Source organism: Bombus vancouverensis, chromosome 9, assembly GCF_051014615.1.
Source record: "Bombus vancouverensis nearcticus chromosome 9, iyBomVanc1_principal, whole genome shotgun sequence".
In the NCBI taxonomy this organism is placed as follows: Eukaryota; Metazoa; Arthropoda; class Insecta; order Hymenoptera; family Apidae; genus Bombus; species Bombus vancouverensis.
The window spans coordinates 5,328,185-5,345,729 of NC_134919.1; the positions used below are offsets into that span (position 1 = coordinate 5,328,185).

The following is a 17,545-nucleotide window of genomic DNA, read 5'->3' on the forward strand; positions in this document are numbered from 1 at the left end:
TTTAGCATTTGTACTGATTTTAATAATATGGAAGAAAATAATCGTAGAATCTAGAAGAGAAGAGAAGTAAATAACTGAAAATTGGTCAAAGTAGAGAGCGGAAAGGATACGACAGAAAGAGAATAACTACATCGCGCAGGCGTAGGCTTTAATTGTAGAGGCAATCGGTTCTGAAAGTGAATCAAAAAATTACAAGTTTCAGCACGGGAGGAAAATTACTTGCACAGTAATTTTCCGACGTTTGATTAATGAAAGGGATGACGATGAAAATTACTGGTTGCCCCGATAAAACGTTTAACGCTTTTCGTGTACAAAATATAGTATTCTTTAAAATAAAGTCTTTCAAATTATTTCCAAAATATATAATACAATCAACCCACATATCCACTAAATTTCTTATCATCTAATCTATTACAACATTAGACCAAATATTTATTTATAAGTTGTAAAGAATTAATCTCTCTGCTTTGTAAATAAAAGATTACAAGAATTTTGATATTTTCATATACTTTTAATATTTTTTTTTTGTTTGTGGAAGGATATTATATAATTTAATATGTAATACGATCCACAGGTTGTATATTAATGTAGTTTGGTATAAAGCAGTTATTATCAGTAGATATATTGACAACTTTATGAAATGATAACTCATATAAATTATGGACATTGTCATTTAAGTACCATTGACATAAGTTGACACGTTTTGTCCTTGTTTCTATACATTTATCAAACACCGATAGCAGAAACTATATCCTAGAATCTACAATATTACGAAGGTTCTCATTGATTGGATAATAAGAGTTGAAAGTTTCTGTTTTAACTTTTCAAAGGGTATAAATTAGAAACCAAGATCAGAATATCATAATTACAGCTTTACAGTGTTACACGCTATATTTATCCTCGTATCATGGCATTAACATGAACACACAAGTCCTTTCAACTATATGAAGCTCTTCCACGTCAACTACCTGACATCCGATCTAGCGATTATCTGTTAACTTGATCAATTTACGGTTATCTCAGCATCAATAACCGTGTACCAAACAAAAAAAAAGAAAAAAAGAAAATACAACTAAATGTCATTAGCTTGACGTGCAATGCCGAGAATATCGTCATATATCGTGTTTCAGTGTATTGATATCAGTTGTCGATATTCCTGTTCCAGAAACTTCATATGATATTTGTGTCGGTGTAGGTATTCTGTTTTTCAAAAAATGCGAGTTGTGGTCCCTGTTGTGTAAAGTAGAAAATCGAATCTAGTATATACAAGCGTTTTTCTCTTTTTTTTTTTTATGACGAATTTAAAATCACATACACTTTCCAAGGTTATTAGTGACCACGATGAGAATAATCAGTGACACCAACACACACACATATCTATATATAATAGTAAGTAATAATAAGCAATATTCTTCGGACAAAGATAAATTGGTAAAATGATTTTAAATAGTCGAGAGGTAACATTTCAGTTTCAGTGAGGAGGTTCCGACGCATTGCAGTTAGGATAGATATATGAATTCGATTTTACGGCTGCGTAAATATAAGTTACCCGTGAAATAAAATTAAAAGAGAGTCGACAGGTCGTGCTCCGTGTTTCTCTGCCACGGCTTCGTAGGTAGAATTACAAATACTAGTTTAACAGAAGAAAAGAAAAAAAAGAAAATGAAAATAAAAAACAAAATTTTCGCGAGGAAATTTTACGTACTTCATGCAAGCTATCGCTTTAAACGAAACTAACGATCAAAATTCGGTGGTGAGCATCAAAAAAGAAAATTTTTTTTTAAATATGTAATACGATTCGTATACACCAATAAAATATTTAAGTGATATTTTAATAGTTGTTTTCAATTTTTAATAAAGTAACTATCTGATAAAGACTTGATTTAAAGTATAATATAATTTTATTGTTAAAAAATTGTCGGAATTACCTGTTAAGTAAGCTTTCTTAGTTGATATTCATTTATTTTCAAGTGTATTACATTTCTTATAAAACTTCATTGCTTTTAAAAATATTTTACTAATATTTAATATAATTAATCATAGAAAAGAATAAATGGGAAGGAGTATTCACGTGATCATGATTCTTAATACTATATCATTATTATTAATCTTCTATGATTAGATGATTCTTTCAATGATCGATTCATTTTACTATGCAAATTTTATTATGCACAGAAATGGTAACAAGTATATAATAGAGAACACTGGAAATATGAAAATATAATAATTTTGTTATAAGAAAACTTAAAGAGTAAGATAGAGTAGGATTAAGATGATACATTCATAAACATGCATATCAATTATACTTAAGTCCAATGAATTATAATTTACATGAAAACAAAAAATATTCTCGTTTATATACAGGGTGATTGGTAACTGGTGGTACAAGCGGAAAGGGGGTGATTCTACGCGAAAAAAGAAGTCGAAAATATAGAATAAAAATTTTTCGTTGAGGCTTTGTTTTCGAGAAAATCGATTTTGAATTTTCGCTCGGTACGCGTGCGGTACGTTATAACGGATCTCACTGTAGATCGTTGTCTCGATGGAATAATTTAAAAAAAAAGTTTTTATTCTATATTTTCGACTTCTTTTTTCGCGTAGAATCACCCCCTTTCCGCTTGTACCACCAGTTACCAACCACCCTGTATATGCATTTATATCATTTCAGTTAAGAAAAAGAATAATATATTTCTCTTAGATGAAACAAAATTTGTTAATATTTAAAGTAATTTAAAAATTAATTATTCAGCTAGAAAGGCATGAATATTTTTCTGAACCCTATTATTTGTTGAACATTTTCAGTGAAATTACAAATCTGGCGTATACAGCAAGGTAACGAAGTTTAAATTGCGAACAAAGGGTGAAATTGTAGTTAGGTGAAGAATACGCAGGAAATCTGAATCGACAGTAGTAAATAGCTGCTCCTGTGCATCCCTAGCCGTGAAGTGGGATTATGGTTCTCTACATAGATACACACTTACTCTTTGTGGTACTCCTATTCTTGCGCGTCCATGCCTCGGGGAACCTTGAGCTTGTGCTTGTTTCTCCTTCCTGTGCGTCTTTAGTCCTCGAAGTAGTCGCGAAAATGTTGTTTTCTTCTTGCTTGTAGTTTGTCCTTGTTCTGCAAGGATAAGAAAAGCAAACATAAACATCGTTATACAATATTTTAGTATACAATACGAAAATATTTAATATACAAATATTTAAGAAAATGGGTGACAACTTCATGTGATTATTTATTTTAATAATTAATTATTTATTTAATTATTATTATATAAAAATATTAATTATTTATTTTAATAATAATATAATCGTTTATTTGTTTTATAATAGCATAAAGTTTCACATTTCTCCTACTATCTGTAGCCATGAATTATATTGCGTATATCATAATATCGATCATCTAGCAAGTTTTTCATTTTTCTCTATAATATCTCCAGATTCAGAACACCTCTTCCAATCTTATACAAATTTTTCATTTACAATTTTCAAGAAGATAAGTTTATGAATTTCTAAGAAATAAAACACTTTTGTGAAAATTTGATCACGCACTTGGAAAGATACTAACCATCCTCGAGTCTGCTGTACGAATTTTTCATCAATCAGAAAGATAGTCATACAGAAAATTGAACTTGACGTTCAGTAATAAATTGTGACAAAACTTCCAATATACCAAGAGAGCTTCTTTTTTCGACAAACAATGCCCCTCGCGAAAGCAGGATCTCTTATTTACGAAATAAAACTTCAAAAAGGGGCGAATAGTTTCGATAAAACTTCTCCGTCTTCTCTCCGTAAAATCACTAATTCATAATTTCTACGCTAGATTACGGATTTGAATACAGCTAAAGAAATGAAATACAAATTTATGTCACCTACTAATTATAACGAATACTATCTCTGCAATAGAAACGCGTTTTTACATTTCTCAATTTTTCAGAAATTCATTCGTAAATAAACGTTCGTAATCTGCTCGCGATAAAATGAAGATTTATAAGTTGTAACACCTTCGTCTTGGAAATCCTCGTTTTCTGCATAGTCTCTTATCTTTCAAAGTTAAGCATCTTTCGCTTCCATTCAGTTCTTTGTTATTGTAAGGGTAATAATATTGATATAATTTGAGATGGTAATTCCAAGCACTTGAGTTTGTATACTTTTAACGCGACGGCACGTTCTGCTTGTATTTCTCAACGCGCAATTGAATCACCGGCTGCAATCAAGTGGAATTCCACTAGAAAAAAGAAAAATCGACTTGCATACCATTATGGAGCGGCCACGGTAACGCGATTTACCGAGTGCGATTCACAGTTCTGTTATCGTTGGTGACGCTCTAGCAAACCATTCATTTTTATTCTCATTGTAATTACTTTCCAGAAAATACGATGTAATACTGTTACGTAATATTGTTCAGTCGTATAATCTTATTAATCCTCTTACAGCCGAATTTGTTTCGAGTGCCGGTAAAATTTTTGTTTTAATTAATTGCCACTAATAGTATAAGCTATATCGAGAACAAATGCATTAATCGCTTAGTTGATTAATAATTTGTCGAATATAAAATTGCACTATCAATAGCGTATATACCGAATAGTGTATATAATATTATTCGTGAAGCGTCAATGATCGCATTATATGAATAGAAGGAATTATTTTATATTTTATCAAGCACGGAAATAAAAAAAATCCATTATGTTGTATTTTAGAACTTAAAATTATAAATCGATATCGTAAATGTTCTGGATTACATTTTAAACTTTCTAAATGTACCATTTGTGATACTGTTTGTAACAAATTCAGCACTTTTACGTTGTTATTAATTGAGAATGAATCAATTGGTCACGTTTTTCTTCTCAAACAAGTAAGAATGATAGATATTAATCAATGCATTCTCAACTATCTATCTATTATAATCAGATGTTACAACAATACACGATATTACAATAAAATTGCAGTCATGTTTTACGTTAATAGATACGTTAATACATAATAGTTTAAAATATTTAATTCAGTCTAAATGTAGAGTAATTAAATTAAGAAAGAAGTTGCCCAATTTCTTTTTGTTGTTTGTTATTTGACAAAGCCATAAATAAAAAACCAAACTGTACTTGTTCGGAATATTTCTTGTAATTAGAAACTTTATTAATTCCCTTGATGTATATGAAATACGCAGGATCATAAAAGATTTTGAGTATCGTATAGAATTATTGATGGTAATTCGAATCATAAATGCATAGCCGCGATATTTTATAGCGTAAGTACTCTGAAGCAAGTAAAAAATTAAGTCTGCTATATTGAAGAAAAGACACAATCCATAACACGATGGAGACGATAAAGCGGTCTCAGCTTAACTTTCTTAGGGGTACATCAATCGAAGATGGTGGTAATAAAAAGATACGAGTATATGCTTTTAACATCATTCTTTGCCACTTTACAGCTCGTGTCGGTCGCCTCTCACGTAAGAATCATAAAACAAAGCACCACAAATGAGAAAACTTGGAACTTTTCGATGTTCTAGTAAATTTTACTTTGCAAGTAATACTGGTTCTTCGCTGCGACTCTCGCGAGATTTGAGAGAACTTCTTCTATGGTAAAGAAACGAGCTATGACATATTTTTACGCCCTATAGAAACACCAAATAGAGTTCTGTCTAGACTGCTGTTACCGGAATATTGCAATAAAATGTCTATGAAATTCACGATTATTATAAATGTAGTATTCCTTCCACTGATAAAATTCATTTTTCGTTTTGTTCACTTATAAGGGAACAAGAATATTTTTCCTTAGTATTCGATTTTCTAAATGCGGATAGATCGTGTTTACATTGAGCAATCATTAAATACGTTCCTTGCAAGTAAAATTCACTCTTCTTCTTGTTGGTTTAAAAAACGACAAAGATACTTTTATTTAGTCTCCGATTTTCTACGTGCAAATGAATGAATAAAACTATTCTTATTGAACTTCAATTTCCTAAATGTAAATCGCGAATGATATTCACATTAAATAGGATGAAGCGATTTGATTCATTGTCGCAAATATCCGTCTTCTATTGCAAATAAAACTAATTCCTTCTTTTTATTGAGTTATTTAAGAACAAAAATATTTTTACTCGCCCTTTGATTTTCTAAATAAATCACGAACAATATTCCCAATAAACAGGGACAAGCAATTTAATTGTGATATGTAAGACTACAATTTCGTTTTCAATTATTAAAATTATATCACTAGCCTGTTTTAAAATATGATAATAGTATGATTAACTAAATTAAACAACAAATCTGTTATATCATTTTATACAACAGATAGCAGGTATTACTTTTTCTCGCGTAGCGTGGAAAGAACGGCGTCCAATTATCATGAATTCATAATTAATGTCTGCACATCGAGTGACATTTTATCTCTGGCGTACCGTAATTTCTCTATTCTCCTTCTTCTACGTTTCTCTTTTCCCATTGTCCGCCCCTTGGCCAGCATAACAATACACGTATGCAAATCGTGCCGGCTTAATTGCGACTGTTTTGCATGCGTGGGACATCCGGGTGACAATCGTCGTATCGCGATCGCGCGTGATATCGTTTGCAACCGTAGGGACATATCTGCATTCCGCGCAATTTTTCATCTCCTCGCGTGACTCTACGAGGGGAAAAGGATAGAACGAACTGAAGAGTGAGATAAGTTACTCGAGTCTTTACGTAATTGTACGGTTGCAGAACTAATTAGGGTGACGCGGACGTAGATCGCACAGCCAGCGATCTTTGTTTGCACGTCATTGGTTTCAATTAATATTAGATAAGCGCAATGTGCACCGTTTCAAGACATTTTCCTCTGGTAATAAAGATATCCGTCAACGTTACAGATATAATAACTCACTTATCTAGCGATCTTCTGGCTTTTAATGACTCGTTTCGCTTCTACTAAAACTAAATTGTGGCATATCTATGTACGTTTGTTACCGTTTGTTACGATCTCGTGACTTATATTTCCATATGAATTATGTGGATTTTCTCATACGATAGGAGTATTAATGATGTAATTTTTGCAAATTAAATACCTTGAGATAATAGTAACAAGTTTAGAAATAATAAAAAATAGTATTTTATAAGATAGTTTTAAATGTTGCAAGTTTTGTGACTGTAATATTTAATAGAGAATTGCCAAATTGTAAAGAAGAAATTTATAATCCACAACTTGTCAATCTACGTTCAGAATTAATATCCTCAACACTCTATATGTAAGAAACATCTCAACGCTAATATTCTCTTTTAATCTGATTCCCACGCTACACGCATTCTTTCCCGCTTTAAATTTAGAGAAAAGATCTGGATAATTTAAAAAAACTAATATAGACGTTCATCAAATCGAATATACAGTGAATTGCTTAAGCCATCCATCCTTCGATGTATTCTGCAAACGTATAATTCTCAGGATATGAAACGTTGATCCGCTACTAATCACGTAACAGCTTTTGCGACGAGTCGCGCGAGAGCTCAAAGTGGCTATTAAATAGAAAGAAACACAAGAGAGAAGGAAAGAGAATAGAACGAGCGATGGAACAAAACCGAGACAGCAATAAAGAGAATGAGAACTAGACACTTTTCACTTCGTGCGAACTCGTGACGTTACACTTCCGCATAGCTCACAAGTGCTTCTTCCCCCGAGCCGACTCCCTCGCTCGTGATAGAATGGGGGATGAAAAAACGCCGTTCATGGCTATGTACATACATACAATGGGTCAGAAAAGTTTTTTTACGTGTTACTCGCACTGCACGGTGAGCTTTAAATCGAGAATAATCGACTAAGCAATTAATTGAGTAAGTTAATAGGATAGTTAGTGAGGTAGTTAACTAAAACGTGAAATTAATTTTAAACGACTTGGCACATAATTTATATATATATATATAATGTATATATAGATTCGTACTGTAATTAAAATATAATACACATAAGATGAATGTAAAAGAATGATATTATAGAAAATAATATTTCTTCGGCTGACAATTGGATGAAGTCTAACGTGGAGATATGTTTATATATTTATGTCTGATATCAAGATAAGTATTAAGAAATATAAACGAAAATTATAATTCAGCGAAATTTCGCAAGTTATCAATTAAAGCATCATAAATTGTCAACTTATTGACGAAAATTGAAAACTTTCAACGCGAATGGAAGAAAAATAGTCTTTCAATAAATTTCTTACGTAGATATAATTTTAACTTCATATTAAAATTACATTTTGCAAATTGCTTGATAGAATATTTGGATATGTTTCATTTTATTTTTTACATATTCAACATTTTACATCCTATTCAACGAGATATGATATTTTCTATCAAACAAGAAGAATTGGAATATTTTTTCCTGTGTAATATCTAACATTCGATTTATCTCTTAAAACTATTCCATTTTCCGATATTTTCTAATTCAGTTCTATATATGTAGTTATTTAATATTTGGAAATGATATATTTACACTCGTGTAATATATTACACTGTATACGTACATAGGAGCACTCGGCGTGGTGTCGTCATGGCAACAACACTGGTTTACGCGTGGTATCAGCCGCAAAAGCAAAAGCGTGACAAATAGGGAGAAGAATAGACAATGACGATGTTCCAGTCTCTCGACGGGACTCTCAGCTTCACCGAACTGAGATCGTTCGTGCCTGTAACATTATCCGTTCGCACGCTTTGGAGTTCATCCAGGTTTCACCCTCGTCTCATCTCACATCCCTTTCCAATCCTTATATTACTTTTTGGTGCGTGGAAAGTTAAACGTCAAATGGCATGATTAGTCATAAAATTTCGAAATTACCGAGAACCTAGAAAATAGAAGAAGGGAAGGAAATGGAACCATTGCACGCCGATAAACCTCTATAGCAATGAAATTCAGACTTTCACCTAGCAAAGATCGTAAAACCTATTTTTGTATAAATTTGGATTGGAGTTGATATTAGTCAGTTTAGTATCAAAGGATTTAAAAAAAAGTATCGAATTAACAAAGAAATATTTTAAGAAATATTTGGAATAAAGTAATTAAAAATTATTTAAGAAACTTGATGATTTAGGTCAGTATTAGAGGAAATGAAGCTTTGTTAATGAATCATAAAAAAAATTAGATATATTGTAAATGAAGAAAAGTGAAACAAGTCAATTATTCAGAAAGATAAGTATAAGAATTCCAAACGTAGTTTTTGATGACAAGAGAGATGAGAAAAGTCAAGCTTGATCACACTGGCGATTGTCCATATATGTCACGCTCTTCAAGCATGCACCTTGGAGCTCATCCAGACTTTACACCCACTGCTCTTATCTCCTTTTTCATTTCACATCCCGTCTGCCTTGCAAATTGTGTGCTTTATTCTCAACACCTGCACACGAGCAGTTGTGTATTTTTCAATTAGTAATCAAACAAGCGATTTTGAATTCAAAGTATAATACATCACTACAACACATGAAAATGTATTATTAGTATACAGTATAATTCCAAATATTACAATTTCAGTTTTTAACAATGAAATAAAATATGAAATAGTAAATTTTTATCAAACTTTTCGGACGAATTGTAACATTCTATTCTGAAAAATTGTCACAGAAATCAAAATTTATAACCACGTAATTTCAAATTTCAATAACAAAACAATGAAATATTTTTATATATATATATACGTCATAATTTCTACTATAAATTATTACACGAGAAAATAAAAACCATTGGTTTCTCAAAAACGTGTCTTAAATAAAAAGCGGAAAGATTAGTTTCTTTGTTGTGCCTACGTGTTAGTTTAAAGCAACAATGTAACTAAAACTATTTCCCTGCCTGCCTTGGAACTCATCCAGCTTTCACACCCTCCTTCTATACTCCATCCTCCCCTCTGAACTTCTACAGCTCTTGCATCCTAAGTGTCACGTGCTGTGACACCCACGCTGCGAACTTACCATATACCCACTCGCAATCCAAACTATTCTGCTAATAGTTGCTAGATCAACCGAAAATAAATTGCGGATTCAATACTACGATATACATACAACTGTCTACAGTAGATCACGGAAGTATTATTTGTTGCAGTTCTATAAACTTTTCTAAAGTATAATACAAGTGGTCACAGAAGGAAGCATCCAATATTAACTAAACGCGACATATATGTATATACATTGAGAGTCAAAAGAAAACATACACCATGAAGGGATGGAATATATTCAAAAGCTCCTGCGCGTCTGTAGACCGAAGATTTTTATGCATTTGTGGGAAATTTAAAAATGCACAGAATTCGCATAATATGCAAAAGTACATAAAGTATGCAAAGTCTAGCAGCTGTTATGATATTTAGTAGGCAAAATAAATTTCTGCCTAGGTTCTACTCCTTTATTTGTTTTTACAAAAACATGATTTTACATAAATATCCACAGCCTACACATAGGCGTGTTAACTCAACTGGAAGGTATACCAAAGCTTCTCGCTTTGCATTTTCTAAAGTAAACTATTCATTAGGCGAGAGAGATTTATTGTAGGTTCATGCTAATTCAATTGATACTCTTTGCTCATCTTCTTAAAGCTCGAATAGTTTTCCATGAAATCTATCGACCGTCGCCGTATATTTCTACTCATTATCGCGTTATAATTAATAGCACGATTTCCACTCAGCTACCGTACCACTGGTGCGATATCGAGAAAGTGAAAAATGGATAGTCCGATAATATCGACATACTCTCGTCATTTATCTCTCTGTTCATTTATTCGATGTCGTTAAAGGTGGCCCATTTTAAGCCGGTATTAATCTGACTCTCGCTACGGCGCGGCTCGATGAAGTTCTTAAAAAAGCCACATTATAAACTGCTAAGGTTACTTTTTCGATATCAATGCATCTTTCCCATTACTGCAAGATAATTTTTAAATTTAAGTTCCGTGAAGCGACCCAGTTAAAACTGATTGGCATTATTCTACTAAATCAAGAGGATCTTTATCCTTATATAACTTTCCCTCGTAGTAACGAACCGAAAGGATATATATTTTGTTAATTTTTTACACTTCGAAAATTTTCATCATACTATCGATTAAGAATTCTAATACATTTTTATAGTAAAATTATGTAAAACCAAGAATTTTATTTGAAAAAGGAGGGTTAAATCTCGAAACACCTCAGATTAATTAAACAAAGAATATTATTTTGATGGTTAATAAATATCTTTTTAGAAGAAAGATTTCATAAAACAGATTTCCTAGCAATTTTGCATTTTTCTTTTCCACTTATTGTTTCATTGAAATTCTAAACGTTCAACGTTGATGTCACTAAATTACCAAATTTCACAGCGTAATTTGTTCATAGTATACGATTATTTAATAAGAGTGTTACATCAAGTATGAGGTGGAACGCGGAAGAAAAAGAGGAAATATTGATAATAATGAAGCAGTCGAAATGACTCACTGGTATGGCATACTTTAACCCACACGAACAGGACACAATTTGCTAAATTTGCATAAGCGGAACATGAACAATCTCAAAACGTGCGCGCTGATAATGCAGACTCTACAGGGAAAGAGAACAAACCTGTTATGAAAATCCTCGAGCGGCGAAAGCGGGGTTATAAGTATGAATAAATAAGCGATATTAAGATTCACTTCCTTTTTTCTTCCCTTCGTCGCAACGCTTTCTTCTTATGTAGACACAAAGTTCTATTACTTCACGGTTGGTGTAATGTCATTCCTCTTCTCCTTTCTCTTCTTCTTCCTCAACAATTTACTTCGTTTCGCGGCGCACTTTTATCAGAACCTCGGGCTACTTCTTCATTTTTGCTCATTTCTTCCTAGACATTATTCAAGCTAACACCAAATAGATATTACCCCTTTTCGCGAACAAAAGAAATTTGATCTGAGAAAGCTTGAGCTATGTTCTAATGTATATACAGTGCGCTCAAGTTACGTGAGAAAAGTTATTCTTAAAACAGTAAGTTTGCTTTCAAATACTAATTAACAAAGTATCTTGAATATTTTAAAAAATTCACTATGTATATTGGAGGAATAAGTCTACTTATTGGATATAATTAATAAGTATAATAATAGTACGTAGTGTCTAGAGTATTAGATTAGATCGTATTAATTTTCAACAAATATCTTTAACGTCTTAAAACTGCTAATTGTTTCTTTTAGGTACGATTTAAATTATTTAGCTTTTACGTATATAAACGCATTTTCTCCAGAATTCAGTAAAGTAAGAATTATTAAAATAGGCATTTCATCTATACAATCTGACATTTTAGATGCTTTATTTTAAAATTATTAAATTCCAAGTATACAATTCATTTTCTAATGCGCACATAAACAGCGAGTTCTTAAATCTTAAATAAATAAATTCTTTGACTTGTGTCTAGGAAGGATCCTATAAAAAGTTGAATGTGTTTTTTGTATCTAATAACAGAAACGTAAGAAATCTTTTCCATAAAGAAATATTTGTTTTTTTAATTCTGAATTCCTCGTTACTTTATTACACTGTCAAAGGGTTAGCTAAGCGGACTTGGAATTTTTTTGACCACATGTGTGTAAACCTGAGTTTGCAGAATACATAGGAATGCTTCTTGACCTCGTCCTTCTCATGATCTCGTGGTGGCACGTAAGTTTGGAAACGGCTGGAAACTTTCTTAGCTGCAAGTTGCTCTAAAATAATTCAGAAAAGTCGAGTAAACGCAAAAGTTCGATCGCAAAAAGACGCGAGGAATAGCGTATGTGTATGCGTGTGTGAGAGGGAAAGAAAGAAAGATGGTAAAAGAGTAAAGAGTCAGGGAATAAGGTTTAATAACCCGTTTTCGTCAGCTCGGAGAATTCTTCTCGCGTTGAGGTACAACGCAGAAAATCGAGAACAGCGGTGAAAAGGGCGTACGAAACTCTGCCCGTAATTTACGGAGGAACGTGCCGGGGGTCGAAAATCGGGAGCAAATATCATTGCCAGCTTCTTTTTCCCCGGTGGTCCAGTTATAATCAAGGGTATACCCGTGAGGAAGCAATTGAATTTGTTGGCCACCGTTCCTACCATTTTCTGTTCTCTGTCTTCCTCCCGATGAACTAATTATCGGAGTCTCAGTTACACGTGCGGTTACTGTCTAAACTTTTATTGCCGACTAAATGAAAAACCAATCGCGCCACAACACCGGATGAGTCTTTCCAAACTGCGAAAAATTTAATTTGATCGTTCGGTGTCATAACAAACCGAATTTTAACTATCTCAAATGCATCATGCTATGAGTTTGTATATATATGGTATCAATATGTAAGACAAATAGTACATTCTTTCTGTACAAACCGTTAATTTGTTAAATATTCAATAAATGTATAAATAAATTCATGAAAGATTTCAATATACCTTATTTCACATCGGTATTGCAACATTTTGGTCAACTCATAAAAGTAGTGTGTGAATTTCACATAAGTGTACCAATTAGTGAGAAATTAATGACTAGACGCGATACTTATTAACATTTTAAAGACTCAACAGATTTATTGACTATAATATTATTTACTTATTAGTTTCTGATCATTTTCTTTTCAAATGATATACAGCGATTTTTGCATAGAACACGAAATTCATTCCAATTATTCGAAATTTTATGCAGATTTATGCACGAGGCAGTAGATTTTGTTTCTTTTTCAACGGAGAGATCATGTATTTATGAAAATCGTATTGCTCTCGGAAATATATCAAACCATTTTTGAATTCTTATTTCGTTCATTTATAGTTCTTTATTGTTATAGTTATTATAGCGCAGTTCGTGGATGTCATATACGCGAAACAATACTAAGGTACGCCATGCGTGAATTATAGGAAATTTCTTTGACCATTACTCAAGAAAATGCATTTCGCACCTCTGGTAAGGAATCTCTGGGAATTGGATAATTTTTCACTCAGCTACACCCAGGTATTTTAAGATGCGGTAAGGTAGAAAGTTCGGCGGGGGCCAAGGCGAGACAAGGCGAAAGGTCGAAACAGCCACGAACAACACAGGAATATGAAGTCGAAATTCAGGGACGCCAGGATGTCACGAATGCAACCAGCTGTAACGCAACCAACTCTTCTGCTGTATTTGTCTTCTTACGCAGCCATTCTGCAGTGTCTTGCTTGCCTTCCATTCTCCATCTCGATTCCTACTTGCGTTTTAGAATTTATGATACTAATTTAACAACTGAAAAGGTTTAGCTGAGATACAAGTAGTTTTTATATTTTATAAGGATAAATGACGATCTATTTATTTTTGTTTAGTACTGATTGTAGTATTTGTAAGAGATAGATTTTATCTTTGAGTTGTAAGCATTGCGAATTATGTTAGTTTTATTTTCTACTTGTCCGAATTGAAATTAGTTCACTTGAAAAGTTTCATTTCTTATGATTAGATGTATAATATGGGCTTGCTCAGAAGTTTAAAGATAAAGATCGCTCAGTCTCAGTAGACTGAATAAATAATCGGGCATAGAAGTTTCTAAATTACTATCTTTTATTGCAAAAAGTGGAAATTCTTACAGTTACTTGGAAGTATATAATTTCATTCTACAATATCGTAATATTATTACAATTCGCACACCTTAATTTAATTTTATTTCCTATTCTACAATAAAATGAAAAGTTTGTAACAACGACATTCATTACATTATTACATAATTTCTGATATTCGAGCTTCTGGTGGATTAAGAATATTCTATACGACGTGGTATAATTTATTTTATAAGACGGACAATTGAAAATAGAGAATGATATTGATAAAAGATTAAATTTGTAGATGATGATCATTCGACACACTATAATGTTTCTGCATAAAATTACAACATGCATGTAACATTTAACATCCTATAGTTTTATTGTATTTTCTGAATCCTATCATTTGAGTCAAGTATCGTTAAAAAGAACATTGGTCCATTTCACTATCTGTTCTCACCTAGCATACGTATACGTAAGAGCAAGTGTTCTCACCTAGCCGTTTACCAGTTTCTGCTGCATTACCGAAAAGAAAGGTATAATGAGAGCGTTGCAAAGAATACACTGCGATGAACGCTCTGCTAGAAAAAAATTCCGTCAGACTGTAAGGCAGCATCATCCACTGCTCGTTCCTCTCATTTTCTGCTTTCATTTACCTTAATTCCTTTTCTTTCGCTTGGTTTAAGGGCTTCTTTCAACTTTGATGTTTCGTAAAATTCCTATTTCTACGTATTAATTGTTACTTAACGTTAAAAGGTCTACTTTCTATTTATATAGATAATAAATTACCTCTAATAGTATAATAAATATTTTTATTCTGACTTAATTACAAATGATTCATAAGGGTTTCGACTAAATTATTTAATCTTAATTTTCATATTTTAATTTTCGTTTCAGATTATAGATCGTTGACACATATAATATATTTTATTTCACGTATTTTTCAATTTTCCTATCAAACGACTGCCTTACAATGCAAGAATATTAAAATTATTGATCGAGTTTCATACTAATTAAGTTTTTATCCATTACTTACTATCAGCGATCTGAGAACTACTTAAAATGACAAACACATTTCTACCTTTACTCAAAAAAGAAAAAGGAAATCTTTACTATTCTAGAAATACAATACAAATCATTCGAATATAAAAATAAAAAAGTAGAAAATAAAACTATAAAAGATTATTCTTTTATAGAGAATTAATAGATAACAGAAATTCGATAAAAGACAAAACTGAGTGATTCTGTCGTTGCTTGTCGCTGAGCAAGCAGGCTTTATTTCTCACGCAACTTTAAGATTTGATGCATGTGTCGGAGAGGAACATTTGTTCGAGCCCCTCTACGGCTTCTCTTAGCTTTTTCCTTCTTTCTCTTCTCGACCTTTCATTTTGCCTTTTGCATTTTACTCTGTTCCTCGACGTCTCTTCTTCCTTCGCTGTGTTGCTTCCCGTTCCGGTGGCCCCCTGCGATAAAGAAAACGGTATTGGACCTTTCGTTTCCGATGGGCAGGTTTATTTTTATTCCATACGATTCATTCGATTGAACATGACTTGTGGTTACAGGCACGGCTATATATTTTCGATATTACGAGTCGACATTCCGACCCCATAGTCCCGCGAGTCTCTTGTATTCTTTACATGTATCGTTCTTGCCTGCCTGTTCGCTATCCACTTTGGTAAAATAGGAACGATCCTCCTCGGAATAGTAGTGGCTTCTGGTGGATTCGTAGCCCAGTAGGCGGTATCGAGGATAGGTCAGACGATTTTTCGCAGTCTACTTCATTTAAAAAATTAATGTATGTTTTCTATAACAGATACGGACGACACGTTTATTATAAATAAACGGATAAAAAATTATAGTTCCTTGAAAAGTACTCCATTGATTGTCAAAGTAAGAATAAAAATTATTGTTAGAAATATGATACAGCATTCAGTTTTCTAATCAAATATTCTTATTTTTCCGATCAAATTTTTATTGCTGTTAAACATGCAAATTTTTCGCGAATAAGTAAAGATGTACTCACTTTTGTTAATTGATCTTTCAATTGTCTAAAAAGTTTAAAACCAACCTTATTGATATTTTATTAGAAATTTGTCAATATTTACATAGCTCTAATAACATTATGAACGACATTCTTCAAGAAATATACATATTTATTCCGATAAACCTTAAACACAGAAGTAACACCTATTAGAATTACTAAAGGTTTAATCAATTACTGTTACAAAATTAATGAAAATTTTGTGAATCAAGTTGGAGTCGTCAAAAATAGTAAACCTTCCTCTGCAAAATGCTTTTTGTTCCATTTCGATCATACTTTCCGTTATTGAGATATCGTCGTTAGGAGTGCCGAATTGTTCAACAATTCTCTATCGCTGTCTCTCTCACACGCTCGGTCCTTTCACTCGTGCCGCGTCATTAACCAATCACAACTTGCTTAACAATGCGTTGGTCAGTGACAGACAGCGTCTACGGTCTTTTTTTTTTTTATTATTGCTACTATTAAACATACGCGTTTCCTGCAAAAGATGTTGGTCAAACTACTGCGGTCTATCATTCATAGTTCTATAGACTTGCAGTTATACTTTAAAGTGCTAATATATCTTCAGAACAAATTTTGATATCGACTTAGATCAGAATGCATTATCGAGGGTAAATTTTCGACTATCCTCTGGATAAGTAATATTTAAAAATTTCGTGATTGTTCTAAGCCTACTGTTTATAAAATTTTGATGTATTATTTGCTGACACTTGTTGATATAATTATTTTTTTCATTAAATACAGAAGAAAAAAGCTCCTCATAGAGAGTTATATGGTCATATTACATTAGTTTTTACATAAAATTCTCACATCATAAAAATTATTAATATTCTTTGAAACTCTATTCAAGATAGAGAAATTCTTTCTTTAAAATAGTTACGTGAAAAAAGAACTGCAAAAAGAGATTACAGTTCGATGTAAATCTAGCTTTCTATACTTTTTCGTAGCCAGAGGAAACAATATTCTCTAACTGTGCTCGACGAAGTGCACATAAATTGGATTGTTTATTTAGTCTCGCAGGTCCGTTAAATCAAATATTTTTACTTCGACCA

General features: G+C 32.4%; 1 protein-coding gene across 2 annotated transcripts in view; it reads right to left on the reverse strand.

The window, feature by feature from the left end:
- LOC117163447 (uncharacterized) overlaps nt 1-17,545 on the reverse strand; it is a 371,317-nt gene that overhangs the window by 48,401 nt on the left and 305,371 nt on the right. For both annotated transcript variants that reach the window (XM_033345729.2, XM_033345728.2), the window contains exon 5: nt 2,982-3,121. In XM_033345729.2, coding sequence (XP_033201620.1) covers nt 2,982-3,121 — 140 coding nt within the window. The remainder of the gene's footprint in view (nt 1-2,981; nt 3,122-17,545) is intronic.